General features: G+C 58.1%; 1 protein-coding gene across 2 annotated transcripts in view; it reads left to right on the plus strand.

The window, feature by feature from the left end:
- Positions 1–26,090, plus strand: part of SYNJ2 (synaptojanin 2) — an 80,786-nt gene that overhangs the window by 51,718 nt on the left and 2,978 nt on the right. The window contains exons 8-26 of one of the 2 annotated variants that reach the window (XM_040965402.1): positions 1,998–2,170; positions 5,436–5,517; positions 6,015–6,173; positions 6,261–6,417; positions 8,348–8,539; positions 10,190–10,271; positions 10,913–11,053; positions 12,456–12,648; positions 13,268–13,426; positions 14,589–14,745; positions 15,452–15,569; positions 17,889–18,107; positions 18,188–18,266; positions 18,700–18,868; positions 19,119–19,277; positions 20,498–20,632; positions 22,770–22,882; positions 23,531–23,639; positions 25,463–25,641. In XM_040965402.1, the coding sequence (XP_040821336.1) occupies positions 1,998–2,170; positions 5,436–5,517; positions 6,015–6,173; positions 6,261–6,417; positions 8,348–8,539; positions 10,190–10,271; positions 10,913–11,053; positions 12,456–12,648; positions 13,268–13,426; positions 14,589–14,745; positions 15,452–15,569; positions 17,889–18,107; positions 18,188–18,266; positions 18,700–18,868; positions 19,119–19,277; positions 20,498–20,632; positions 22,770–22,882; positions 23,531–23,639; positions 25,463–25,641 (2,775 nt within the window). The remainder of the gene's footprint in view (positions 1–1,997; positions 2,171–5,435; positions 5,518–6,014; positions 6,174–6,260; positions 6,418–8,347; positions 8,540–10,189; positions 10,272–10,912; positions 11,054–12,455; positions 12,649–13,267; positions 13,427–14,588; positions 14,746–15,451; positions 15,570–17,888; positions 18,108–18,187; positions 18,267–18,699; positions 18,869–19,118; positions 19,278–20,497; positions 20,633–22,769; positions 22,883–23,530; positions 23,640–25,462; positions 25,642–26,090) is intronic. The other variant, XM_040965403.1, reaches the window with a different exon arrangement.

Raw genomic sequence — 26,090 nt, forward strand, 5'->3', positions numbered from 1 at the left:
CGGAGCCCCTGACACAGGAGGCTCCCCGGGGCCTCGCATGGCAGCACGCGTGCGCAGAGCCGCTGCTCCGGGCACCTGATGCATGCCATGCCAGTTCGTGAACCGATCACCAGAAGTCAGAATGAAGCCAAGCGTCTCTATCCCCAGTGAGGCCCGCACTTCTACCCTGGAAAACTGCCCTCCAGCGTGGAGAGAGAGAGGGCGGAGCCTGCCCTAGGTTCCCCCCACCCCCCATCCAGTGTCCTCTGCAGGTCTGACTGTCCTAGTCGGGCAGTTGCTCAAGCACATGCTGACCAGCGCAGCAGGGCACACATGCCTTGGTCTGGGTCCAGCGTGGGCAGCCTCCTCCTGCTTTTCTGGGTAGCTTCAAGTCCTTGTTGCTCAGGGAAGCTGCTGTGTCACAGCCCCAGGCAGGCTTCTCCAGCTCCCGGGACCTGTGCTGGGGAAGGGGTGGGGTGGGAGAGATCCCGGCCTGAGAAGCTGCTGGAGTACCTACTCTCCGCCCTCCCCAGGCACACGGACCCCCTCCTGCCATCCTGCTGTGGCCTTCCTTCATGGAGAAGGCTGCTGGCTGTTGGGAGCTCCAAGAAGCCCCTGGTGTCTGAGAGGGTCCAAAGTCGGGCCTCACCTCAGCCGCCCTGACCTCTGAGCCCTGGCACTCCCTGCTCCCTCTGCCTGGCACGGGGCAGGCCGGCTGGGGTGCTCACTTCTTTCTGCTTCGAAAAGCCCCAGACCTGGAGCAGCAACTTTCTGGTTGCCAGACCTGCTTTTCCTGTTTAGTTTGTTGCCATTAGCAACAAACTCCAGCAATATTGCCTGTCCCACAGGTCTTAGCAACACTGCTAACCTGCTTATTTTAAGTCAGAAGAAAGAAAAATAACACAACCAAAAATTGTTTGCCTTTTATGCCTGGGGCTATAGGGAAAGGGTGTTGGTTCTCCAGCCCCACCTCCATTAGCAGGGTTGGGGCTGCCCTGCTCCTCCATTCCTGGATGGGAAGCAGGTGACCCCGTGGGGAGGGCAGCATTCTGCCTGGGGACCTGGGCCTTAGCCCTGCCACGGGGGTCTGCACACTGCCTTAGCACAGTCTGGGACCCAGCAGGTCTCGCCCATAGCTCAGCGAGCCCCTGGCTCCAAGCACGCTGTTTGATGCGGCCCACTCTGTCGCACGAGCAACACTTGCCTGTACTGACTCACCTGTGGCTTCCTGGAAACGGGTATCCGGTGCCGTCCCAGCCCAGATGACCTTCTGGTCCCTTCTGGTCCTTCTCCCATTGGCTGGGCGATTGCTGGACTGGTCTGACACGAGGCCCTGAGCCAGGTGGCCTGGGAAGGTGGCCAGCCTGTCCTTGACCTGGGGTGTTTGGCCAGCACAGCAAGGCGGTGCTGGGTCCAGGAAGCCTGGCCTGGTAAGGGAGACTTTTGTCACCAACAACTCCAAGCTGGGCATCCATTTCTGTCCCTCCACCTCACCTGACCCCATGTTTGCCAGGGCCTGAGCCGCACCAACCCCTGGCTCCCACATCCTGAGGTTTCACAGGCTGCAGGTCCCACTGAGCACCTCGGCCTAGACACTTGGCTCCCTGAAGCTGGGGAGGCTGGTGCTGGTCACCAGGGCAACGGGGTGGATTGTGAGCTCTGCAGCTGCCGTGCTGCTGTCCCCGGGAGCCCTGGCCACCTGAAGAGTGGAGTGACCCCTCACTGGCCTGGGCGCACTGAGAGCCCTACGGGAGGGCCATGTGCCCGGGGAGCCACCCTGCTCTGGCCTCTTCTGCCCAAGGGGTGCCACCCGCAGGCAAGATACGCTCTGTGATATTCCTTCCCCACCTTCCTGCTGCGCTTCCCTCCTGCACCATGGTCCTTCCTGCCGTGTCCCTGAGAGCCTGTCCCCCAAGCCTGGGCCTGCAGCAGTGCTGTGGCCAGCCGCGTCCGTGATGCGTGTGGCAGGTGGGGATTGCCCTTCATGCCCCTCATCGCCTCCCCCTTTCCTCTTGCAGAAGCTGCTCTGGGCTTCCTGCCATGCCAGTGACACTCCTATGATCAATTTTGACTTCCATCAGTTTGCCAAAGGCGGGAAGCTTGAGAAATTGGAGAATCTCCTGCGGCCTCAGCTGCAGCTGCACTGGGACGACTTGGATGTCTTCACCAAGGGCGACAACGCCAGGCCCCGGTGAGTCCCACACTCTGTGAGCCCCGCCCTCCAGCCAGGGGAGCCGTGGGGTGCAGCGCTGTGGGGCCCCATGCCGTTCATTCTTGGCCACCCTGCAGTATTCACAGCCTCCTGGGACGCAGGCTCGGAGCTGTCAGCATCCCAGGTACCAGTGTTCTGCTCTGCTGTCCGTGGAGCTGTGCTTGGGAGCCATGCAACAGATAGTTGCTAAAGCGTGGCTTTCTGGCAAAAAAGAAGTATCCTTGAGGGCACTGCGTTATAGAAATAGATCAGGGACTGGCATTGTGTGCAGGACATTAAACCACCACCTGTGACACCAGCATCGCACGTGGGCATCGGTTTGAGTCCCGATTGTTCCACTGCCTACGCGTTCCTGTCCAGTGCCTGGAGAGCAGGAGCGGGTAGCCATGTGTCAGGCTTCTGCCACGTGAGGGACACCGGATGGAGTTCCAGGCAGCTGGCTTCTGCATGGCCTGGTCCAGCCCTAACCATGTGACCAGCAGATGGAGGCACTCACATCTCTTTCCCCTCTCCCTGCCCCCAGCCCGCCACTCTCTGTAACTTTGCCTTTGAAATAATTAGTTGTTTAAAAATGCACTATTAAAGGGACCCTGTTAACGTATACAGCCTCACAACTCCGTAACAGAGTATTTGCCCTGTGACAGGGACAGCTGGCAGAGCTGGGGCTGCAGGAGGTTAGAGAAGAGGCAGGGGAAGCCACACACAGCACACCTGCTCACTGACCCGCTCCGTTCTCCATAGAGCCAGCACTCAGGCCGTTCTCAGTCCTTGGCACCTGCCGCATTTGTTCCCAGCTGGGGCCAGGCCTGGCCAGGTGGGGCCCTGGCCCCTGCCTGGTGCTCGAGCTCTGAAGTCCTGCTGCTTGCTGGACCATGTCTTCAGGGTTCTGTGCATTTTGCTGGTGACTCACCTTGTGGGCCAGGCCCCACAGCATGGCCCTGAAGAGCTGTCCAGGGTTTCTGAGCACAAGGAGGCGAGCAGGCACCTGGTGAGGACTGCTCAAGTGCGCGCTCCACCTAGCTGGCATGGGTTCCGCCCCAGTCAGCCTATCACAAAGTCAAGATGAGGCTGAGCATATCCAAGTAGGTGTCTAAAGAAAAAAGTGTATTTATTTGACTTGTTAGCATGAAGTGGTATTGGATGTTATCAGATACCTTCTCTGCATCTATTGAGATGATCAAATGATTTTGATTTTTTCTTTTATTGATGTGGTGTATCACAGTTATTGATTTGTGAATGCCAAGCCATCCCTGCATGCCAGGGATAAATCCCACCTGGTCTGGGTGAATGATTTGCCTCATGTACTGTTGGGGGAAAGCCTGGTCTCTTCAACAAATGCTGTTGGGACAATTGCATAGCCACCTGCAGAGGTAAGAAGCAAGACTCTACCTGTCACCTCATACAAAAATCAGCTCTAAATGGATCAAGGATCTGAACCTGCACCCAGAGGCCATCAGGCCGTTAGAGGAAGGTGTGGGAAGTAATCTCCAGGATCTAGGAGTTGGGAAAGACTGCTTAGAAAAGTCACCAAAAGCACAGGCAACCAAAGTCACAATAAACAAATGGGACTACATCAAACTAAGAAGCTTCTGCACAGCAAAGAAAACAATCAGCAAAGCAGTTTAGCAACCAACAGAAGGGGGTGAAATCTTTGCACATTACAGAATTAATATCCAGGATTTACAAAGAGTTTCAGAAACTCAAGAACAACAAGACAAACACCGTGAAGAAATGGATGAGGGCAATGAACGTTTTCCCAAAGAACCAGTTCAGATGGTTGATAGACACAGCACAAAATGCTCAGGCTCCCGAGCCATCAGGGAAATACAAACGAAAATCACATGGAGGTTCCACCTAACTCCAGTGAGACTGGCTTACATTCAGAACTCTAACACCTGCTGGGTGGATGTGGGGAGAACGTTACCCTCCTTCACTGCTGGTGGGAGTGCAGGCTGGTACAGCCACTGTGGGAGTCAATATGGAAAATGCTAAGAAAACTGAAAATTGACTTGCCGTGTGACCCTGCTATCCCATTTCTGCAAATATATCCAAAGGAAATGATATATACATATGGAAGAGTGACCTATAATCCTATACTCACAGCAGCACAATCTACAATAGCAAAGACATGGAAACAACCCAGATTCCTGTCAAAAGAGGAGTGGATAAAGAAACTGTGGTACATCTACTCTATGGAATACTACTCAGCCATTAAAAAGAATGAAATTCTACCATTTGCCAAAAAATGGTCCCAACTAGAGACCATTTTGCTCAGTGGAGTAAGCCAATCCCAAAAGGACAAACATCATGTGTTTTCTCTGATATAAGGAGACCTTCATGCAAAATATAAAGTCATAGGTAAACATGCATGTGTATAGTCATCTGGAGGGACTGTGTAAGAGATTATCATATCCAGATGTGAAGATACAATGCAGTATGCATCTCTGCTTCCACATCAGAGGTGGACTGCCAGTGAAACTGTTACATACGTTTTCACAATAAGACGCTGCTCTCTCTGCTGGTGTCTATCCCTACAATGTCAGGATACGTGCAAATGGCAGAATGATGAATCTATGACTGTTGCTGAAGGACCACGCTATTGTAATGATATAGAGGAAATCGGTGAGGGGAGGGGCAAATCCCAGACCCTATGGAACTGTATGATAAAATTAGTTAATTTTAGAAATGTGTTTCTTTGAAAGGCAGAGTTATGGGCAGGGAGGGAGAGATCTTCCATCTGCTGGGCCAGGAGCCCCCAGCCCCATCTTAGTCTCCCACATCATGGCAGAGGTCTATCTTTGGGCCCTCTTTTGCTGCTCTCCCCAGTGCATTGGCAGGAAGCTGGACCAGGAGCAGAACAGCCAGGACTCGAACCAACACTCTGATTTGGGATGCCCCTGACCTTTCACTGTGGTATCTGTAAAGAAACACACACGAAACGGGCTGTGTATGACCCATGGATGAAGGGGTTAGGAGCAGAGGCTTGCAGGAACCTACCTTGCCTTTCCCCTAGTCGCTGTGGCTCCGTGTTCGCTAATTCAGTGTTTACACAATTTGATAAACAGGCAGAGACCGGCTATGTAGGCCTGGCAGGGCGGGCCACTCCTGAGAACATGGCCTGCCATTCAGCCCTCGTGTGTGGTAACGCCTCAGGCTGCAGGTGGAGCAGGCATCCCTGGAGCGTGGACTGCCCTCCGTCTCCCGAGAACTGTTTGTAACTCTGCACGCTCGTTCTTGTTCCCAGCTTCCAGAAAGGCACTTTGCGGATGAACTGTCTGGACTGCCTGGATCGAACCAACATTGTGCAGAGCTTCATAGCACTGGAGGTCTGTTCCCGCCGTAGCAGGTGGCCCTTGGGGGCCACCTGTGCTGAGGTGCAGGATGGGCAGGGCAGGAGGGGAGGTACACCGGGCTGGCTGCCTGCCCCCCGTGCAGTCCCTGCACACGGGCCCTGAGAAGCCGGGGGTCTGTGTGACAGGCACCTCAAAGCTGATCTGGGCGGGGTTGATGCTTCCCTGGGTGGCCGCACCTGCCTGTTCTCTCAGACTTAACTGCCAGGCGCAGAGAGTCAGCTCTTGTCTATCCCTGTGGTCCAGACAGCGGAACTCGGGCATCAGACAGGGCTGATGGGGGGCGAGGAGGAGGCTCTAGGAGACCTGGGTGTGTTGGAGGTCGGGAGGCTGCTTTCCCTGCTCATGCTCTGGAACCACAAAACCCCCATCTGCAACAAGCCAGAAATTCACACAAAGGCCAAGGTGGCCTCTTGGCCACCATGGAGTCTACAGGGGAGACCCTGGTGAGACTGGCCCTCCTCCTGCCCCAGGTCCTGCATCTGCAACTCGAGAGTCTGGGGCTGAACTCCAAGCCCATCGTTGAGCGCTTTGTGGAGGCCTTCAGAGCCATGTGGTCGCTGAACGGACACAGCTTGAGCAAGGTGTTCACCGGCAGCAGGGCCCTGGAGGGCAAGGCCAAGGTGGGGAAGGTAGGCCTCTGGGTGCGGGGAGAGCAAGGTGGGGCTGGCGGGGTGGCCCACGGGACCCCTCTCACAGCCTGCGGCCGGGCTCCGCAGGTGGGAAAGCCGGCCCGCTCCATGTCACGCACCATCCAGTCCAGCTTCTTTGACGGCGTGCGGCAGGAGGCCATTCGGCTGCTGCTAGTGGGAGACGTCTGCGGCGAGGAGTTGGCGGACAAGGAGAGAATGCTCCTGGACAACACGGCCCTGCTCAGTGAGAGGCCCTGCCCTGCTCATGGGGTTCCCCGCTGCCCTACAGACCCCACCCCTGCTCAGTGAGAGGCCCTGCCCTGCTCATGGGGCTCCCCCCTGCCCTACAGACCCCACCCCTGCTCAGTGAGAGGCCCTGCCCTGCTCATGGGGCTCCCCCCTGCCCTACAGACCCCACCCCTGCTCAGTGAGAGGCCCTGCCCTGCTCCTGGGGCTCCCCCCTGCCCTACAGACCCCACCCCTGCTCAGTGAGAGGCCCTGCCCTGCTCATGGGGCTCCCCCCTGCCCTACAGACCCCACCCCTGCTCAGTGAGAGGCCCTGCCCTGCTCATGGGGCTCCCCCCTGCCCTACAGACCCCACCCCTGCTCAGTGAGAGGCCCTGCCCTGCTCCTGGGGCACCCCACTGCCCTACAGACCCCACCCCTGCTCAGTGAGAGGCCCTGCCCTGCTCATGGGGCTCCCCCCTGCCCTACAGACCCCACCCCTGCTCAGTGAGAGGCCCTGCCCTGCTCATGGGGCTCCCCCCTGCCCTACAGACCCCACCCCTGCTCAGTGAGAGGCCCTGCCCTGCTCATGGGGCTCCCCCCTGCCCTACAGACCCCACCCCTGTGGCAGGGGCAGACACCTCTAGGGTCTGTGGACCTCTGGCCTGTAGCCACACAGTCCGACCAGTGACCCTGTGCATACAGTTGCCCCTTGGTCCATGCAGGTGATTCCCCCTCCACTCCCCTATGGACATGGTCCGCACAGGCTTGGTCCCTTATGTAACACATGGTATTTGCATCAGATCTTCTGTGAGTCGTCTCTGCTTTACCTGAGGCTATATAACAGAACCATATAAATAGTTGTGCAGGGAGTCATGGCCCCCCAAAGGCTGCACACTCAGCACAGGTGCGAGTCTCTCTTGCATTTTCCATCCATGGTCGGTTAGATGTGGGAATGTGGAGGCGTGGCTACAGAGGGTGTGGGTCTGGAGCCACAGCTCGCTCTCCGGCTGTCCTAGCTAAGAGAGGGCAGGGTGGAGGGGTGCCCCGAGTCTGTGCTGCTCTGAAGTGTTCCCCTCAGGGCTAGCTCACCGGCGAGCTCGCCTCCAGCCACCCGGGAGCACGTCCCCGGATGGGTGCTGTTGGGTGCTTCCCCCGGGTGCAGAGGTAGCGAAGGAGAGGACACTGCCTCCCCACGGGAGAGGGCACCTCAGCCTTGTGCCTCTGCCACAGCCGGGAAGGTGAGGTGACATCTTACACTCCAGGTCGGACAGAGAAGGGGGGCCCAGCATTTTCCTTAGAACACAAGTTTTATTTTAGGAATTTGGGGTGTTCCTGTCGGGACTAGCTTCATAAGCCTCTGTTCCTCTTATTTGCCTACTCTTGGGGCACACTAGGTGTCTGGTGGCCAAGGGGACCCTGAGTCTTCCCTCTGGGCACATGAGTAGCCAGGAGACAGTGTTTGGGTTGGGCCAAGTCACAGTTTGCGGAATTGGAGGTATTGTGGCTGTCTGGCCGGGGGGTGGACACACGATTCAGTGAGAAACCCTTCGGCAGGGCGGAGGGCAGGGAGGATCTGTGCTGGAGTCGTTAGAGGTGAATTTGACAGGCAATGCCTGCGTGTCTCTGAAAAGCCCCCTTGCACTGTCCCCTCGCTTCCACTCCTGTGCCTTGCTCCTTGGTGGGGCCCTGTAGAGAGAGCTGCGGTCATTCCAGCTGGGGACATGTTTCCGCTCCCCGTCCCCTGGCTTTGTTGCAAAGGTGGCCTGTGAATGCGTGCTAGTGGCTGTGGTGTCTGACCCTTGGTCCTGCCCCTGAGTGGAGCACTAAGGGCCCTCCCCCAGGCTCTGTGCCCCCCGTCTCTGGCAGGCAGCCCCTCCACCACCTGCAGGTTGGGCACACACAGAAATATGGCCACCCTATGCCTCTTTCTCCCTCTTCTTCCCCAGTGACGCCAAGGATCCTGAAGGCCATGACAGAGCGTCAGTCGGAGTTCATAACCTACAAACGGATCCGGGTCGCCGTGGGGACCTGGAATGTGAATGGAGGAAAGCAATTCCGGAGCAACCTCCTGGGCACGGAGGAGCTGGCTACCTGGCTGCTGGACTCACCTGGGCTCCCGGAAGGCACGGAGTCCCCAGGTGAGGACAGGACGCGGGTGTCACCGGGTCTGAGGCAGCAGGCTTGAGCGTTTGTTACTCACTGAAAGTTCATTTTATCTCAGAGGCAGAGCATGAGAAAGACACCCTAGTTTAGTTGGTGCCCCCCTTGCTGGCAGCAGCCAGGGTCAGGCCAGGAGCCCAGAACTCGGTGCAGGTCACCATGGGTGTGGCAAGGACCCATGCGCTCGAGTCGCTGCTGCAGCGTTCCAGGGCACATGTTCATGGGAGCTGGGACGTGGCCGTGGTGGGTGACTGGAGGAAGCCGAGTGGCTGTTAGGGTTGAGCAGGAGCAGGCCCATGTGGGCTGCCGCCACTGCCTGAGATCATTCCAGCAGCAGGTTAGCATCGCTGGTCGGGGCGACCCAGGCCTCCCTCGGCGCCGACAGGGCCCCAGGTGGAAAATGCTAACTCCCAGCCTCACGTGGCCACTGACCACCAAAACCCAGGCACAGTGAGAACCCTGTCTCACGTTGCCTCCCGGCCGTGTGACATCACAGAATCCCCCGCTCAGCCTCGGGCCCCTCTTTGAGGTTTCTTAGCATATATGTGCAAAATTCCAAAATCGAAAGAAATTCCAGAACCCTTTTGACCCCAGGCACTCGGGTAGGAGTTATTCAAGCTTGTGACGTCATGCGCTCCCAGCCACCCCGAGCTTTGTAGGATCAGGATCATTTCTCCTCTGGCATCTCATTTCATTTTCCAGAAATGCCAGGCAAGACCCTCTCCAGTGACCCCCATCTGCGCTGGCCCAGGCAGTGGAGTCTACAGTGGGGAGGCCCTGGAATGCTCGTGTCAGGGGGTGACCCCGCAGCGCAAAGGGCAGACAGCGGGGTGCACCTGCCGCCTGCAGGTCGGGATGGTGGTTGAAGCCAGCCACTGGCTGCACTTCTTTCTACAGGGGGTGGTGGGTGTTACAGGGCTTAGTGGCATCCTTTCTGGAAACCCTACACGTTAGAAGAGGGCCAGCTGTTGCTCCTGGGAGGGGTAAGCTGCAAGTTCCAGGCCACCCTGTGTCCCTGCAGAGGAGAGGAGACGAGAGCCTGCCTGGGGCTGGAGGCTTCGTGGCTTCCTGTAGCAGCGTGGCCGAGTCTGGACTTTACTCCCAGGTGTTCCAGCGTCCCCCAGCAGCAGTAGCAGTGCCTGTGGGCCAGGCCGACTATTCCCCTCCCTGACCCAATGTCAGGCCCCTCAGATGAGACAACAAGGCTGTGCCCAGCCCTGTGAGGGCTGGGGAGACACAGGCTGTGTTAGCAGGTGTAAGCCCTCTCAGGTCACTCAGGGCCTGGTTGGGGAGATGGTACAGGAGGCCCATGGAACTGAGCAGCAGTGTGCCCTGTGAGGCGCTGGGCGGTCAGACATGCTGCCCAGCGGGTCTGTGTGTGGTGCTTGCTGTCCCTCTGTGCACAGGGACAATGAGGCTTAGTGACGTCCATGTCGTGCCCCAGGGTGGACATGGGAAGGGCTCATGCAGCATGAGCAACAGTCCCAGGGCTGCAGAGTCAGGGAGGAGGCTCCCCGTCCCTGTGGCTGTTGCCCACACGTGTCCAGCCCGAGTGGACAGGGCTCACAGAGGCGGGGGCGCTGCGCGTGAGGCAGGAATGCATGGCGCCCTGACGTCTCTCCCTGCAGGTGACAGCTGCCCGGCGGACATCTACGCCGTGGGGTTTGAAGAGATGGTGGAGCTCAGTGCAGGGAACATCGTCAACGCCAGGTGGGCAGCGGGCGTTTCCCAGCAGGCCCTGGGCTGCCCAGCTCACACTGATAGGCTGCCTGGCTGCTCGTCTCCCTGCTCACGAGGGGCGGAAGGCTGGCTCTGGCTGCGTTTCCTGTGAGGTGCTGCAGCTGGCCATGTGCTGACGCTGATTCACTCTGCCACAAGCAGCTGGCAGCTGTGAGCCGACAGGGCAGGGCAGGGCAGGGAGAGCCCAGCTAATTCCGAAGTCCTGGGTGAGGTGGAGAGCAGGCCTGCAGGGAGAGGTCCCTCTTCCCCTCTCCAGGCACACAGGAAGCACTCAGAACCACCAGATTAGCGTCAACCTGGCAGAACCGAGCAGATGTCAGCCAGATATCTGCCTCCCCTAAACCGGCCCAGTTTTCATTCAAGGAATTTTCTAAACAAATAAGTAAGGACTCATGGAGTCCTTGTGCAAAGAACGCCACCCGTATTGGGTTTCAAGGGCCGAGGGGGCGGCTCCTGTGATGTGCAAGACACAACCAAATCTAGATGCCCCAGTGGAGGAGTGAGGGCTCATCCCTGGGGGGTGCAGGCCGGGAAGGTGAGCCCCATGGGGAAGGGTGGGGGGTCGGTGCTCGCAAGCTGCTGACCATTGCGCCTGCTCCTGTCTCCCCCAGCACCACCAACCGGAAGATGTGGGGCGAACAGCTTCAGAAAGCCATCTCGCGCTCACACAGGTACATCCTGCTGACGTCGGCGCAGCTGGTGGGCGTGTGTCTCTACATCTTTGTGCGCCCGTACCATGTGCCGTTCATCAGGTAAGACCGTTTCCTCCGTGGACGTCGGGGGGAACCGAGAGCCGCTGGCCTTCGTGTTCTGGTTCTCGCTTGCACCCCCACCCCACACCCCAAGCAGGAATCAGGACCCGCCATTATTTGGATAAATGGAGAATTTAAAAAAAAAAAAAAAAGGAAAAACTAGGCTGAATAGGACATTGTCTGGGAAGTAAAAAGCCACAATGGGCATTCCCCAGCTCAGGAAGCTGTTCTGTCTTAGTGTCACCCGGGTCACACCAAGTTCTGGCCAAGGGCCGGGGGCAGGAACTCTCTCAATTCCAAGGAGAAATTACCTCACCCGGCATTGTCCCTGCGGAACCAAAGCCGAGAGGTGCCTGGGTGTATGTAAGATACAGAAAGAGGATGCCCCGCCCTCTGCCCGCTCTCAGCCAGTCCCCCTGCTCCCACAGAGGATGCCCCGCCCCCTGCCCGCTCTCAGCCAATCCCCCTGCTCCCACGGAGCATGCTCCGCCCCCTGCCCACTCTCAGCCAGTCCCCTGCCTTCCACGGAAGATGCCCCGCCCTCTGCCCGCTCTCAGCCAGTCCCCCTGCTCCCATGGAGGATGCCCCGCCCCCTGCCCGCTCTCAGCCAATCCCCCTGCTCCCACGGAGGATGCCCCGCCCCCTGCCCGCTCTCATCCAATCCCCCTGCTCCCACGGAGGATGCCCCGCCCTCAGCCAGTTCCCTGGCTGCCAGGATGGCCTCCAGGCTTTCTCATTGCTGTTGAGGTTGGGCTCATCTTCCTGCAGAAACATTTGGGCATCCATGTGGCTGAGCGTGGGCAGCAGGACTGTACTCCGCCTGTGTTGCCATCTTCTGTGGCTCTGGGAGGGCGTGGAGGCCATGGCCATGCTGTGTTGTGCTGGCAGCGCCCAAGCTGGTGTGGAGTCAGAGAGTGGGGAGCTGGTTGGACCAGGGCACAGGGTGTCGGGAGCGTGCCCTGGGTTCCCCCGGCCCCAGCCGAAGGTCCCTGTGGTCCCCAGCGTGTCTCCCATGCACGCCCTGGCAAGCTCAAGGCCTCGCCTTGTCAGCTGGGGAGCAGGTGCAAAAGTGGCCTGGTCTGGAAATGCCAGTGGCGACTATGGCCATGGTTGTTCAGGGACTTGCCTGCTCCTGAGCCGCCTGTGTCTAGGAGAGCCAGCCTGATACCTGGGCTGGGCCCGGCACAAACGGCTCCAAGTTTCTGGTCCTGAGGTGCGTGTGTTACTGGTTGAGGCCACTCGTGCGCACCGCGTGCACGGGGCATGGCCAGGGCACGTCACGTTTGTGTGGCTCCCGCTGGTGAACGGGGGACAACGGCAGGGAGGAGGCCACACGTGGAAGGGCGGCCTGGCTGTGGGGTCGCCTGTGGCTGACACACAAGGGGCGGTTCCTGTGTTGCAGGGACGTGGCCATCGACACGGTGAAGACCGGCATGGGGGGAAAGGCCGGGAACAAGGGCGCCGTGGGCATCCGCTTCCAGTTCCACAGCAGCAGCTTCTGCTTCATCTGCAGCCACCTGACGGCCGGGCAGTCGCAGGTGAAGGAGCGCAATGAGGACTACAGGGAGATCGCCCACAAGCTGTCCTTCCCCACGGTGAGCCGCACACGGCAGCAGGGCGGTGCTGTGAGCGGGGCTGGAGGGTGCAGCCCGGGGAGGGCCCCTGCTGGACAGGCTGGGTGAGAAGAGGCCAGAGCCCACTCCCCGATGCCACCCTGGACTTCCTTCCATGCGTTCTCCCACAAATGAGGGGGGAAAAAAGCAGCCTGTCGCTCCATCCTGGTGGTAAGGAATCTAGAACAGCCCAGAAGGGCGGCGGGTGTGCTCTGGGCTGCCCTCTAGTGGCGAGCCAGAGGTTGTCCTTGCAGTTTTTCTTCTAAAACTTTATTCTCTTTCTTATACAACCCTGCACACCTTGAGCCTGCTGGACATGCAGAGAAGATGGACTTTGGCCCCCACAATTTCCCAGTGTCAAAGACCCTGAACACAAAGCCACAAGTACTGAGGACCCCTCACAAAATACACTTATTAGCACCTAGTGCAGTAACTGTGAGCACAAGTAACTACTTAAATTAGTTAAAACTTCCCTTGCGTGCTTGGTCCCTGCACGTGGCTAGGCAGCTGTCACCATTGGTCAGTGTAAGGAGGACACCCTCCCTGTGGGAGACCCGTCCCCCCGGTGACCGCTGTGAATGTCGTTTTCCTGACCACTTAGGGTAGAAACGTGTTTTCTCATGATTATGTGTTCTGGTGCGGCGACTTCAACTACCGCATCGACCTCACCTACGAAGAGGTTTTCTACTTTGTGAAGCGCCAGGACTGGAAGAGGCTGCTGGAGTTCGATCAGCTGCAGCTACAGAAGTCCAGCGGCAAAGTAAGTGGGCACCAGTAGGTGCTGCCCGTACGCCCCAACGGCCAGGGGACGCTGAGCCCCGGGGGCTGCGACCACGCATCTCTGTGCACAGTCTGAGGGCAGCCTCCTCGATGCCAGGCAGTCACGGCCTGAGTCCAGGTGCCCTCGGCCCATGCTGTGCAGGCACCTGCAGGCCCCAGACCCTGCCCCCCGTTCCAGACTCTGCAGGCGCCTGTGTTTCAGGATGGCAAGGCAGGTTTGGCTCTTCCCTCTGTGGTAGCTCTTCTCCTTGCTGAAGACACCAGGTTGTAACACTTGCCAGTTTGCTTGACATAGCAGATTTGTCCATGGGATCCTTGGCCTTGCCCTGCAGAGGAGTCCTAGACCTATTTTATAGACCAGAAAGACACAGAATATGAACTCAAACAGTCTGCCTAATGCTGCACAGCCAATACCCAGAGCCATGTCGGCTCTGACTCCTGCGTTGTGTCCCCATGGGCCGTGCAGGGCTGCTTGGTTCTCTGTGCTGGTCAGGACACGGTCTGACCTGGGTTCTGCAACGTCCTTCCAGCACCTTCCAGACCCCCTGAGCGTGTCCTCTTCCACAGTGGATGCTGCTGGCCCTCTTAGCTCCCTGGCTGGGTGGGCTGAGGTGAGGGGGCTAGTGCGAGCCCATTGCCTTCCAAAGCAGAGCTAGCGAGGGTGCGAGGCAGGAAGTCCCGGAAGTGGGCTTTCTCTGCCTTTGTAGTTCAGCCCCCTCTGAGCCCTGGAACAGGGACCCTGCCAGCTACCCTAAATTGGCATTCGCTCCCTCCTCCTGCCAATACCCTCATACCCCAAGAATGTGAGAGCAGGTGTTCCTGGTGCCCCAGCCAGAGGCCAACCCAGAGTTAAACAGAGGGAGCAGAATGGGGTAGGCCTTGGCAGAGGTGGTACAGGCACCCCACCCAGGAGCGAGGGAGCCCTGCCCGCACCTGTCACGGAGTCCCACTCTGAGGGGGGAGCAAGACATCTTGGCAAGCACGGGCGCACACCCTGACTCACATGCACCCTGTGTAGACCTGTGTGCAGCCATAACACACAGCCTGGCACTTCCTGAGCCTCTGTGTCCTTTGGTTCCATGGAGAGTGTCCCGAGTGCAGGGGAACTGAGGTGGCCCTGTGCTTTATCTGCTTCCCTCTAGATTTTTAAGGACTTTCACGAAGGAGCCATTACTTTTGGACCCACCTACAAGTACGACGTGGGCTCCGAGGCCTATGACACAAGTGACAAGTGTCGCACCCCAGCCTGGACGGACAGGGTGCTATGGTGGAGGAAGAAGTACCCTTCAGATAAAACAGGTGTGTGGGAGGTGTACCCACAGCGGGTGGGGAGGAGACCTCCCCCTGCAGGCCAGCGCGCCACTGCACCTGTACAAATTGGATCCAAATGGGTCATTCTTGAGGGTGATGCTTCAGCTTCAGGAGCCTCGAGCAGGCTGTCCCAGGCTGTCCCAGGCTGTCCCAGGGCAGAGGAAGAGGATGTGAGGGGGCCCCTCTACTTGCCACCACCCTCAGCTGCCCAACTCTCACCCCTTTAAAACTCCACTTGCACACCAATTGTGAGCAAGACACGGGAAAACGGGAGCTGTGTTTTCATTTGCCTGGGTCGTTCTCTGCATTTGGGACACTTACTGTACAGCCACGGCCTGGCACGCTGAAGAGTCCACGTTCTGGGCAGGGGCGTCTGCTGAGGTTTCCAAGCCAGGAAGCCTCATCTGCAGAGAAAAAAAAGTAAACCTTCAACAGCTTCCTTCAAGGAGACAGAGAGCATCCGTTGGGCCAGGGCTGGCCAAAGGCCTCCCCTGGGGCCTGGGATGCGGAAGCCTGGCAGCAGCCACCTCTGTGCAGGACCTCGGCTCCCCTAGGCAGGAAGGACGGCCATGGCTTGGGCAGCCCCAGTTTGACCGTGAGGTGTTCTGGGTGCAGAAGTCTGACGGTCTCCTGTTGTGTCATGCTGCTGACGCGATACTGTTGTCTGTGTCTCTCCACGGGTCGCTGGGAGTAGCTGGAGAGCTCAACCTCCTGGAACGTGACCTGGATGAAGACACCAAGGTCAGACACACCTGGTCCCCTGGCACCCTCAGGTACTACGGCCGTGCCGAGCTCCAGGCCTCTGATCACAGGTACGCTCCGGGATGATGCTTCCTTGTCCAGGGGCACAGTCAGAGCCACCGTCTCACGCAGGGCACCCGCACACAGACCCGTAGTGGGGAGTGTGTGTGTGTGTATAAAATACACACTGGAACAAAGCATGGAGCAAATCTCCATGGGTCTGTGTTCCCGAGATAGCCTTTTGTCATTTTTCCCTCTCATAAACCACATTGTTTGTGAACATCTTAAAGATATGACTGGCAGTATTTTGTGGCTCTTGCATTAGTGTATCTGTGGAACTTACCCATTCACCTACTGATGCATTTTTTCCCTAATATTTTGTTATGAACATCATACTTTTTAAAAAGATTGGTGTGAAAGACACAGGGAGAAAGATCTTCCATCTGCTGGTTCACTCCCCTAATGGTCACAATGGCGAAGGCTGAGCCAGGAAGGGGCCAGGAGCCAGGAGTTTCCTCTGGGTCTCCCACTTGGGTGCAGAGTCCAAGCAACTGAGCCATCTTGTACTGCTTTTCCTAGGCCATCAGCAGGGAGCGGGATGGAAAGTAGAGCAGCCAGGACACAGGCCAGTCCCCGTGTGGGATGCCAGCCTTGCAGGCAGCAGCTGTTGCATGCCAGGCCGTAGTGCAGCCCCACACCACAGGGTTTTTAAACCTTGTGCACTGTTGGCTTGCCCTCTGGCATGATACACTGAGGAAGGGCAGGAGGCAACAGATGGAGGCACCCTTCAGCTTACGGTGGGTGCTGGGGAGAACCATGTCACGGGCATCTTGCAATGCCTGTGTGAGGGTGAGGGTACAGATGAGTTTAAATCCGTACGTGTTTCCGAGTTCTTCCAACACCCATTCTTGCCAGCGCGGACCCAGTGCTGAACCCTGCAAGGTCGGCCGAGAAGGGGTCTTACATGCCAGGCCTGCTTCTTGCTTCCAAAGAGACCATGCTATCATGGAATTTTCCGGGGCGCCGGGGAGAGAAAGAGATGAAAGTGCTATGAAAAAATAACTAAATAATAATTTTTAAAAAGTGGCAGGTGAGGAACCCAGACTCCAGGGGACGTGTGGGTCAGCAGGACACGGGCTGTGCCCCGGGCTGGGGCGAGGCCTTGTCAGCCGGAGGGGACAGCAGGATCTCCCCAGCGGGTGAGGGTGGGAGCAGAAATCATGCATGGTACAGAGCAGCTGGTGACAAGGCAGCAGCCCTGACATCAACCCTGCAGACTCCGACAGCCAACAGGACCCTCCCCACCCTGGCCACCACCTGAAGGCTCAGGAAACTTAGGGATGTACGCTGAGTGAGGGCTGCTGCCCTTCACCGCAGTCCTGTATGCAGCACGCTCTGTTTCCACGTGGTGCGGTGTGGCAGCTCTGCGGGAGCTCTCATAGTCTCAAGGCTCCTTTCTAATTTTACAGAGATAGAGCCGTCCCTCTGTCAGAGCCCCCGCCTTGAGTGAACCATGGCCTGCTGGCCTCGGGGTGGGTCTCCCTGGTGTCACGCCTTAGGATTGCACAGGTTCTTGGACGGATAGAAGGTGACCGGTCCCCATGCTGGGCCAGCCAGTCCTCTCCCTCCTTCCCTTCCTGCCCACGCAGTCCACGCTTCCGTGGTCACCCATCTATGGCCGTTACCGTGGGGTGAAGCCCTGGAAGGGAGGGTCCCAGGTCAACAGAGGGGGCCATCTCGGGGTGGCAGGGCAGTGGGCCAAGCAGCTGTATGCTAATTTGAAGCTCTGGCAGGGAAAGTACTGCTTGCCTACGCATGCAGCAAGACAGGGAGTGTCAGGGTGCCTGGGGAGGCTGTTGGCCAGCCAGTGGAGGTTGGCTGTGGGCCATGCACTGCTTCCCACCCCCAAGATCATCCTTAGATAACAATAGGTAGCATTAAGATTGGGAAGCAGTGGTTGTATCCTGGGATGCTAGCTTCCCATATGAGTGCTGGTTGGAGTCCCGGCTGCTCCATTTCCAATCCAGCTGCCTGCTAACGCACCTGGGAGGCCACAGTGATGGGCCAAGGGGGAGACCCAGATGGGGTTTTAGGTTCCTGGCTTCAGCCTAGCCTAGCCCTGACGAATGAGCCAGTGGATGGAAGAGATTCTCTTTCTTTTTCCCCCCTCTCTCAGTAACTTTGCCTTTCTTTTAAATACCCAACAAAAACACTGGGGTTGGGAAAGACAAAAATGGAGCAGCCGGCCTGCATGCCTGCACATGTACATGGCTATCCATGCTTATAGTTTACCAGCAGGGCTCAGGGAGGCCGGGGGAGGCAGGGGCGTGGCCACGTGGCCCCGGGTTAACCGTCCTCCCCCCTCCGTCTCCCCTTCGTGTCCCACGCAGACCCGTGCTGGCGGTTGTGGAGGTGGAAGTGCAAGAAGTCGACGTGGGTGCTCGGGAGAGGGTTTTGCAGGAAGTATCCTCTTTCCAGGGTCCCCTGGACGCCACGGTCATCGTGAACCTGCAGTCGCCGACCCTGGAGGAGGAGAAGGAGTTTCCCGAGGAGCTGCGTGCCGAGCTCATGCAGATCATGGGGAACTATGGGACCATTGTGCTAGTACGGTACGCAGAGGCTGCAGGTGGGCAGGTGGGCGGAGCTGCTGCGTGTTCTCAGCCCTCACTCGGCCTCACCCGCCTTGCAGGATCAACCAGGGCCAGATGCTGGTGACTTTCGCAGACAGTCACTCGGCACTCAGCGTACTGGACATGGATGGCAAGAAGGTGAGTGGCCCTTGGTCACACCGCGCGTATTCCCCACTTTGGCCTGGCCTGTGTGTGCTTGTGGGGATGCCCAGGAGGGAAACGGCTTAGCAGTTCTTTCTTTTGAGTCTGAGCCGACTGGGGCCGGCCCGGGTGCTCGCAGACTCTGGGGAGAGAGGCAGTTCCTAGTGTCTGTTCCCTGCATGTTCATGGATCTTGCGCCCACTCGTGTGGGCCAGCCTTCTCTTTAGAATGGGTGTTTGGGGACATACAGCTCCTGCACCATCTGTTTTTGCTATTCCCCGGCTTTAAATGCACATGGCATGCAAATACACTGGAGGCCAGCTGCTATGTGGGGCCTGCATCTCTCCGGCAGCCCCTGAGGGTTAGCCTTGCTCCCCACACTTGGCAGGCCATCCCTGTGACTCCTTCCCCACCCCCAATGCGGTGACAGGTGAGAGGCAGAGCTCTGAAGATCCTACCCAAGACCAAGGACTGGCTGAAAGGCCTGCGTGAGGAACTCACGCGGAAACGGGACAGCCTGGCCCCCGTGTCGCCCACTGCCAACTCCTATCTGCTCGAGGAAAACTTCGACTTCAGCAGCCTGGACTACGAGTCCGAGGGTCAGTGGCCCTGGAGGGGGCAGGAGGGGGCTGGAGGGGGCTGGAGGGGGCAAGAAGGGCCGCTGGGAGATCAGGGAAAATGGTGCTGGAGCCAGGCCTCACGGAGCCGGGAGGCTGCTGCTGGGATGGCAGGTGGCAGTTGCACTTACCACAGTGACTTCGAGGTTGATGGATCCCAGGACAGGTGGACGACAGGTATGTGAGCCAGAGCCCCTGCCGCCCCCTCACTGCCGCTGTCTGCCTCTCCCAGGGGATGTCCTTGACGATGAAGATGATGAGGAGTACTTGGTGGAAGAGTTCGGGCAGCCCCTGGCCTTGGACGGTGAGGTGGGGGCAGACAACCCAGCCGAGGCCCCTCCCAGCAAGTCACCAGCACCAGCCAGGAAGCAGCAGCGACCCACATACAAAGGTAGCTGTTTATGATGAAATCAACGTGTCCTTTAGGCTGGGAGTGGGGCTGACAGGTCACAGGCTTGAACCGCTGCACCATCAGGCCTTGGTGACACTGTCCTGCCCTCCCCTAAGATGCTGCCTTCAGCTCTGAGTTACTGCCTCTGCCGTAGGAGGGCAGCCCCAGCAGCAGGTGCAAGGCCTCATCCCGTGTCGGGCCCCCGGAACTGGGGCCCAGAGCGTATTGGGGTGCTTCCGGAGAGAGGGGTCTGTACCCCGCGGTGCCTCTAACAGCCCCCACAGCCATTGGCAGCTGCTGCAACTGCAGGCTATTGAGCCCCTCCTGGAGCCTGGATCAGCATGGGCAGTGGGCCCATGGGAATTTGGCATTTCCTGCAGCTCCTGGGTGTCTGGAGCCGAGTTGGGGCCCAGCACTGGAATGTCATACACTGCTGTACGTGGCCTGAGCAGAGGCTCTGCTGGTGGGTACAGCCAAGGTCATGTTCCCTACAGAGCACACGCAGCCCTTTCTTGTGGGGATGGCAGCCATCCCGGCAGCCTGTGGAGGCCAGGGCAGGTGGGGATGTGCACACTTCTTTAAGCAGAAGAATCCCCAGGGTAGCCATGGGCCCACGGGTATCACAGGGACCCTAGAGTGCTCAGCCATTCCCAGTGCAGGGAGACGCCGTGCCTCTCCCCAGCCCTGGCCTCTCCGTCTTGAGTCAAGATGAAGTAAAGGGGTGTGTTCTTGGGTGTGTGGCCATGTGTCTCCAGTACAGGTGTCTCTGTAGGACAAAAGATGTGTCGCTTCTGCCTGCTTCTCCGTACCAGGTGTGTGCAGGGTGACACGCTGGAAGCTGTGTGGCAGGGCTCGCCCTGGCCAGCTGCTGGTCCCAGGCTGCCTGCGGCCCGGGACGGCAGGATAGTCTCAGCTCCCCAAACACATGAGGCCTTTCCACCATCTGCCATGTGTACAGGTCACTCTCAGGGGGTTCTGGTTTCTGCCCTCTGCTGTCTGTGGGAATTGGGTTATTCTGGAAGGAATGGGGCCTTCACGTCGACCCCCTGCAGTGTCTTTCTCGAGTCTGAGGAACACACCCTGGGGCCCATGATCCACCGAACGTTCCACGCGGGCACTGGGTGCGCCGTGTCCCCAGCCCTGAGCAGAGCCTGCAGCTGCTGCACCTGCTAAGGCTGGCTGCCCCTGTTGACCTGCTCATGGCCCACCGTGTCCTACAGATGATGCTGACCTGACGCGATTACAGCAGGAGCTGGCAGCTGAGGGGGACTTCCGCCACCGTTCTCCGAGCAGGTCTCTGTCGGTCCCCAATAGGCCTCGGCCACCTCACCCACCGCAGAGACCCCCCCCTCCAAGTAAGATTTTTGCTTGCTTTCCGCTCACCACGATGCCTGCTGGGAAAAATCGTGCATCTGCTGCTGCTGCGAACAGGCTCCTCACCAGCTGCTCGTCGCGCACTGCTGTGTCCCCACTGGGATTCCCTGTCGCAGGCCCCTCTGTGTCTTACATGCAGGACACTCTGGAGACCCCGGGCTTCGTGCTCTGCTCGTGGGCCGACGCCTGTGGAGTGGAGGCAGGCGTGGGGTCCTCGGGGAGCCTTGCAGCTGTGCACATCGGACCTTCTCCTGCCCATCAGGAGTGTGATGGCCCTGAGGTCCAGTGGTGCCAGCAAGCATGGGCTCACCCTGCTCGCCCTTCTGTGCTCTGGGGTGACACTCTATGCTAACACTCCATGGCTTTTGTGGCCTGAGTCTTGGAAGGACCTGGTTTCCTTCAAGTTCTTCGGCACTGGGGCCAGCACACATTTGTTAAGAGCCTAGAAATAAAGCCAGGAGCACTTTTGGTCAGCTGCCATTCTCCTGCTGTGGTGTGCCACTGCCCCACCAAACAACATGGCAGCCAGAATTCTCCAGGATGTCATCTTTAGAACTGGCCTTATATGGTGGCTTCTGCCACAGAAGTCATCTGGAGCAAGCCAAAAGCCACGTAACTCTTTAAAAGAAGAGGATGTTTATTTGAAAGGCAGAGTAGTAGGGAGGTAGAGAGGGCGCTGGACTCACCCCCCAAATGGCTGCAGGGACAAGCGGGGCTGGGCCAGGCCAAAGCCGGAAGCCCGGAGCTTCATCTGTGTCTCCCACGTGAATGGCAGGGCCCGAGTACCCAGGCCACTCACTGCTGCTTCACAGGCATGTTCACAGGGAGCTAGCTCCCAAATGGAGTGCCTGGGACCTAAAGCAGCCTTCCTGGTACGGAATGCTGGCACTGCCACACTGCTAGCCACTGGCGAGCTGCTTTTTCTGCACATGAAGTCTACTCAGAAAATAAAATATGAAATAAAAACCCAAAATGTAAAAGTCCTATATTGTGGAAATTTTACAAAGAGAACTGTAAAGTGTAAAATGTACTTTGCCTGCAGACTGTAGTTGCTGGCAGGAAGACTCCTAGGCTGTTGGTTCATCTTACGTCCTCCGCGAGTTGTGACTGGTTGGTTTGGTCGTTTGTCTTTCATTTGTTTATATGTCATTCAATGCTCTAAGCCATGATTAGCGAACGGCCACGGGTATAACTTTAGAGCGTTTGTCTTCTAAAGTTGAGGTTTATGGAAGCTTTTGTCCCACAAAACATGCTGGAAATGTGGTCTTAATAATAATAGAGTCAGTTGGCTTTTTTAAAATTTACTTTTTAAAATTTTTATTGGAAAGATATACAGAGAGGAGGAGAGACAGAGAGGAAGCTCTTTCATCCGCTGATTCACTCCCCAAGTAGCCGCAACAGCTGGAGCTGAGCCAATCCAAAGCCAGTAACCTGGGGCCTCTTCCAGGTCTCCCATGCAGGTGCAGGGTCCCAAGACTTTGGCCCATTATCCTCAGCTGCTTTCCCAGGCCAGAAGCAAGGAGCTGGATGGGAAGCAGGGCTGCCAGGATTAGAACGAGCACTCATATAGGATCCTGGTGCATGCAAGGCAAGGATTTTAGCTACTAGGCTGCCATGCTGGGCCCAGTCAGTTGGCTTTTTAAAACAATTTGTTGATCTCATGTAGGTGATTGTTGTGGTGATGATGCCGGTTAGGACGCCCACATATCAGTCCTGGCATGAAGGTAGCCTGGTGGCTTCAGGGACTGATCTGGCCACTCGTGCGGGGGACCTGGCTGGAGTTCCTGGCTCTGGCTTTGGCCACGGCAGGCATTTGTGGAGTGAGCCAGGAAGCAGGAGGCTTCTGGATCTGTCTGCCTCCCAAAAAACAAGTAATAACAATAATCCATGGACTTTGATAACAGATGTCAGGTTACGATTTCTGCTGCAGTGTGCAGGGACAGGGAGAGCTGCTGGAGCACTGGGCGGAATCCCGGGAGATGCCTGCCAGGCTCTGCCACAGGGTGCTCGGGGCCCCAACCGGGTCACTGGCTGCCGCTTCTGCTTTTCCGTGGGCTGTGCCTGGCCGCCAAGCTGGGACGTCCCTCTCTGCTGAGGCTGCGCCCTTGGTTTTCACAGCGGGCTTGATGGTGAAGAAGTCAGCCTCGGATGTGTCCATCTCCTCCGGCACCCACGGGCAGTACTCCGTCTTGCAGACAGCAAAGCTCCTGCCGGGAGCTCTGCAACAGCCGGTGAGTCACACTGTCCCAGCGGCACAGCTCCAAGCAGCCACCGCTGCTGCCTTCATCCGGGCTTGTGTGGCTCCAGCCCGCCACCTGCCCACCACCGCGCCCCGCACCCTGACTCTGCACGTGGTGGGTGCACCGTTTGGGAGACGGAGCTTCCCATGTGTCTCTGCCCGTGGCTCCTACGCTCAGGCGTTCGTGACTTTTGCCTTTGGCCCCGGTGTGAAAAACCCTTCGCCGATGGAAGGGCAAGGGGGAGAGAGGCCGGTCAGCCTGACTATCATCCTACTGTGGTTAGGGAGACGAGGCCCAGGGAGCCCAGCTGGCCTCAGGCGGACAGGCAGGAGCGATCATGGGAGAGAACAGGCTTGATGAGGTACCAGTGGTGCCCAGCAAGGACAGGTCCTCCAAGCCCCTCCTTGCTGTCATGTTCCTCTCTCAGCCAGGGACAGGAGGGGTGCCCAGGGCAGGAGGGGTGCCCAGGGCTGGGGGTGCCATTCTTGCCCTTCTTGTACTGGGTCTTGCTCCAGTCACGGCCCGGGGCAGGAGGGGTGCCCAGGGCTGAGGGTACATATTCCTAGTCCTTCTTGTACCGTGTCAGCAGAGGCGCTTCTGCCCGAGTTCATGCACTTCTCGCCTTCATTCGTCCTGCAGCCCAGAGCCAGGACCGGGATCAGTAAGCCCTACAATGTCAAGCAGATCAAGACCACCAACGCCCAGGAGGCTGAGGCAGCGATCCGGAGCCTGCTGCAAGCCGGAGGAGGTAAGAGGGGGACCCATGCGCCGGGCGCCCCTGGCTGAAGGTGGCCTGGGAGCAGGGGTGCCAAGCCTCGTGTTCCTGGTCAGTGTCCAGCGGAAGTGCCCGTTAATAGTGCTACCTGGCATTCCATCGCTGAGCTGTCTGGTCCACATGTGATGATGGTTAATGCAAAGCACGGTATGCCTACGCCAGTGGCCCCAGGGCTGCTCAGCAGTGCGGAAAGACCAGCATAACTTAGAGCATTCTGCCAGCGCTGTTAGGCACTGATGGTTCGTGCTTTATATTAGGTACAGTATCTGACTTCTACATTGCCAGCAAGTGGCAAGAAATTGTTACCCCCCCCCACACCGGCTGTTCGTCTTTGTGGTTTTTCCTGTGTGTGACCCCCTGCCCCCATCGCTGGGTTCGGCTTTCCCCGTTCACTGAGAAGGCTCCAGTCGCTTACCTTGTGTGGGTTCTGGCTTTGCCCCAGGGCCCCCTTGGGAAGAGAACCTAATTTCCTTTGAGAAAGGTATAGGCGATGGTGTGAGCCTCGTTTGCTCTTAGCAGGTGTATCTCACCCACCTGGCATTCTCAAACAGCTGGAAGGAAGCTCTGAGACCCGCAGCTGGATATCACCTCACACCCGCAATGATGAAAAGCTGGAAAGTAATAGCCCATGTCTGACAATGGATATGCAAAATGTGGTGTATCCATAGAGTAGAATATTGTTCAGCCATGATGATGGTGGTGGTGGTAGAATTCAGAACGCTGCACTAAGGGAAGCGGCACAGGGGAAGGGAGCCAGACACTGGGGCACCCACCACCCGACTGCGGCAATGCGACGTGACCCAGAGTCACTCGGTGGCGTCTAGAGATCGGAAAGGGGCTGCAGAGGGTGGCCACAGTGACCAGAGCTGAGCCGATCCAGAGCCAGGAGCTTTGGTCAGATCTCCTGTGTGGGTGCAGGGTCCCAAGGACTTGGCCATTCTTTGCTGCTTTCCCAAGCCATTAGCAGGCTGCTGAAGCAGAAATGGAGCCCATATGGGATGCCGGCACTTGTGAGTAGAGGATTGGCCCGTTGAGCCCCCACACTAGCTCCAGGAAAGCTTTATTTTAGAAACCCAGGATGCGATGTCAGGAAAGGCTGACGTCCACCCAGTCCCGGCTTACCATCTTCCCAGCTACGGTGAGACTTTGATCGCGTTCCAGAGAAGTGGTGTGGGGTATTTCCAAAGCTTTCCATGTAGTGCCAGGGTCTCCCTGACCAAATCTAGACCCCTCTCGTCCTGTCCACTACCACTTCCACCCCCCACCCTACTGCCAGAGAGAGGTGGGGCAAAAGCTGCGGCTGAACCTAGCTGGTTGGTTCTGACAGTCTTCAGGAATTCTTTCCATTTGTTTTTAGGGGGGAAAAAAAGGAAATGTTTAGAATTAATGAATTATCCTTGGAACACAAAACACTTGCAGATTAAATCCAGGGTTTATGTTGTGGCACAGTGAGCTAAGCCGCAGCTTGAGACACTGACACCCGTAATTCAGAGTGCCAGTTCAAGTCTGGCCTGCTCCGCTTCCAATCCAGCCCCCAGCTAACGCACCTGAGAAGGCAGCAGATGCTGGTCCCTACCAGCCACAGGTCTGGGAGGAAGGGCCTGGCTCCTGGCTTCCGCTGGCCCAGACCTGCCGGTTGCATCCACTTGAGGAGTGATGGAAGGTCTCTGTATGTGTCCCTGCCTTTGTAACTCTGCCCATCAGATCGGTAACTAAATCTCTTAAATCAAGAAGACTGTGCCAGGCCGTCAGGGGTCTCGCCCTTCATGCCTCAGCCAGGTGATTTCTTGTTTCAGGTGCCCCCGAGGAAGCCCTGAGCGCGGTGACCTTACGGGAACACGGAGCCTGCCGCCCAGAGCCTGACCCTGCTGCCACAGCCACGCCGGGCGCCGGCCAGCCGCCCCCACTGCTGCCCCGCCGGCCTGCGCCCAGGGTCCCTGCCCTGAAGAAGCCCATCTTGCGGAGGACAGGAAAGGTAGCGCCAACCTCAGTCACTTGATTGCTAGATCTGAACGCCATGTCTCAGCCAGGAGCTGGGAGGACGCACACGCCCGGGCCGGTCGCACCCTGGGGTCTCTCCGCCCTCCCCATGCTGCGGCTTGGAGCTCGCTGGCAGAACACAGCTGTGTCCCTGTGTCCTCAGAGGACACGAGGCGTGGGAGCCTTCTGCTTGGGGTTTTGTGCTGGGATGCTGTGGCCCGCTCGCTCCAGGGCTGGTGGCTGACCCCGCGCGCTGCCGGGGTCCCAGGCGCCCCTCGCCGCTTGTCTTGCAGATCGTATTCTGCTCTCGCTCTCCGGCTTCTGAGCCTTGCCTGCTGCTGCACAAACAGGAGTTTGTAAGGACAGTAGCCGCCCAAAGACTGGCGCCCCTGGACACCTCCGGGTCCTCCGCTTGAGCTTGGGCTCCTAGTCCCGGGACGTGCG

Source organism: Ochotona curzoniae, unplaced genomic scaffold (assembly GCF_017591425.1).
Source record: "Ochotona curzoniae isolate NIBS_2020 unplaced genomic scaffold, NIBS_Ocur_1.0 scaffold_3890, whole genome shotgun sequence".
NCBI classification, from domain to species: domain Eukaryota; kingdom Metazoa; phylum Chordata; class Mammalia; order Lagomorpha; family Ochotonidae; genus Ochotona; species Ochotona curzoniae.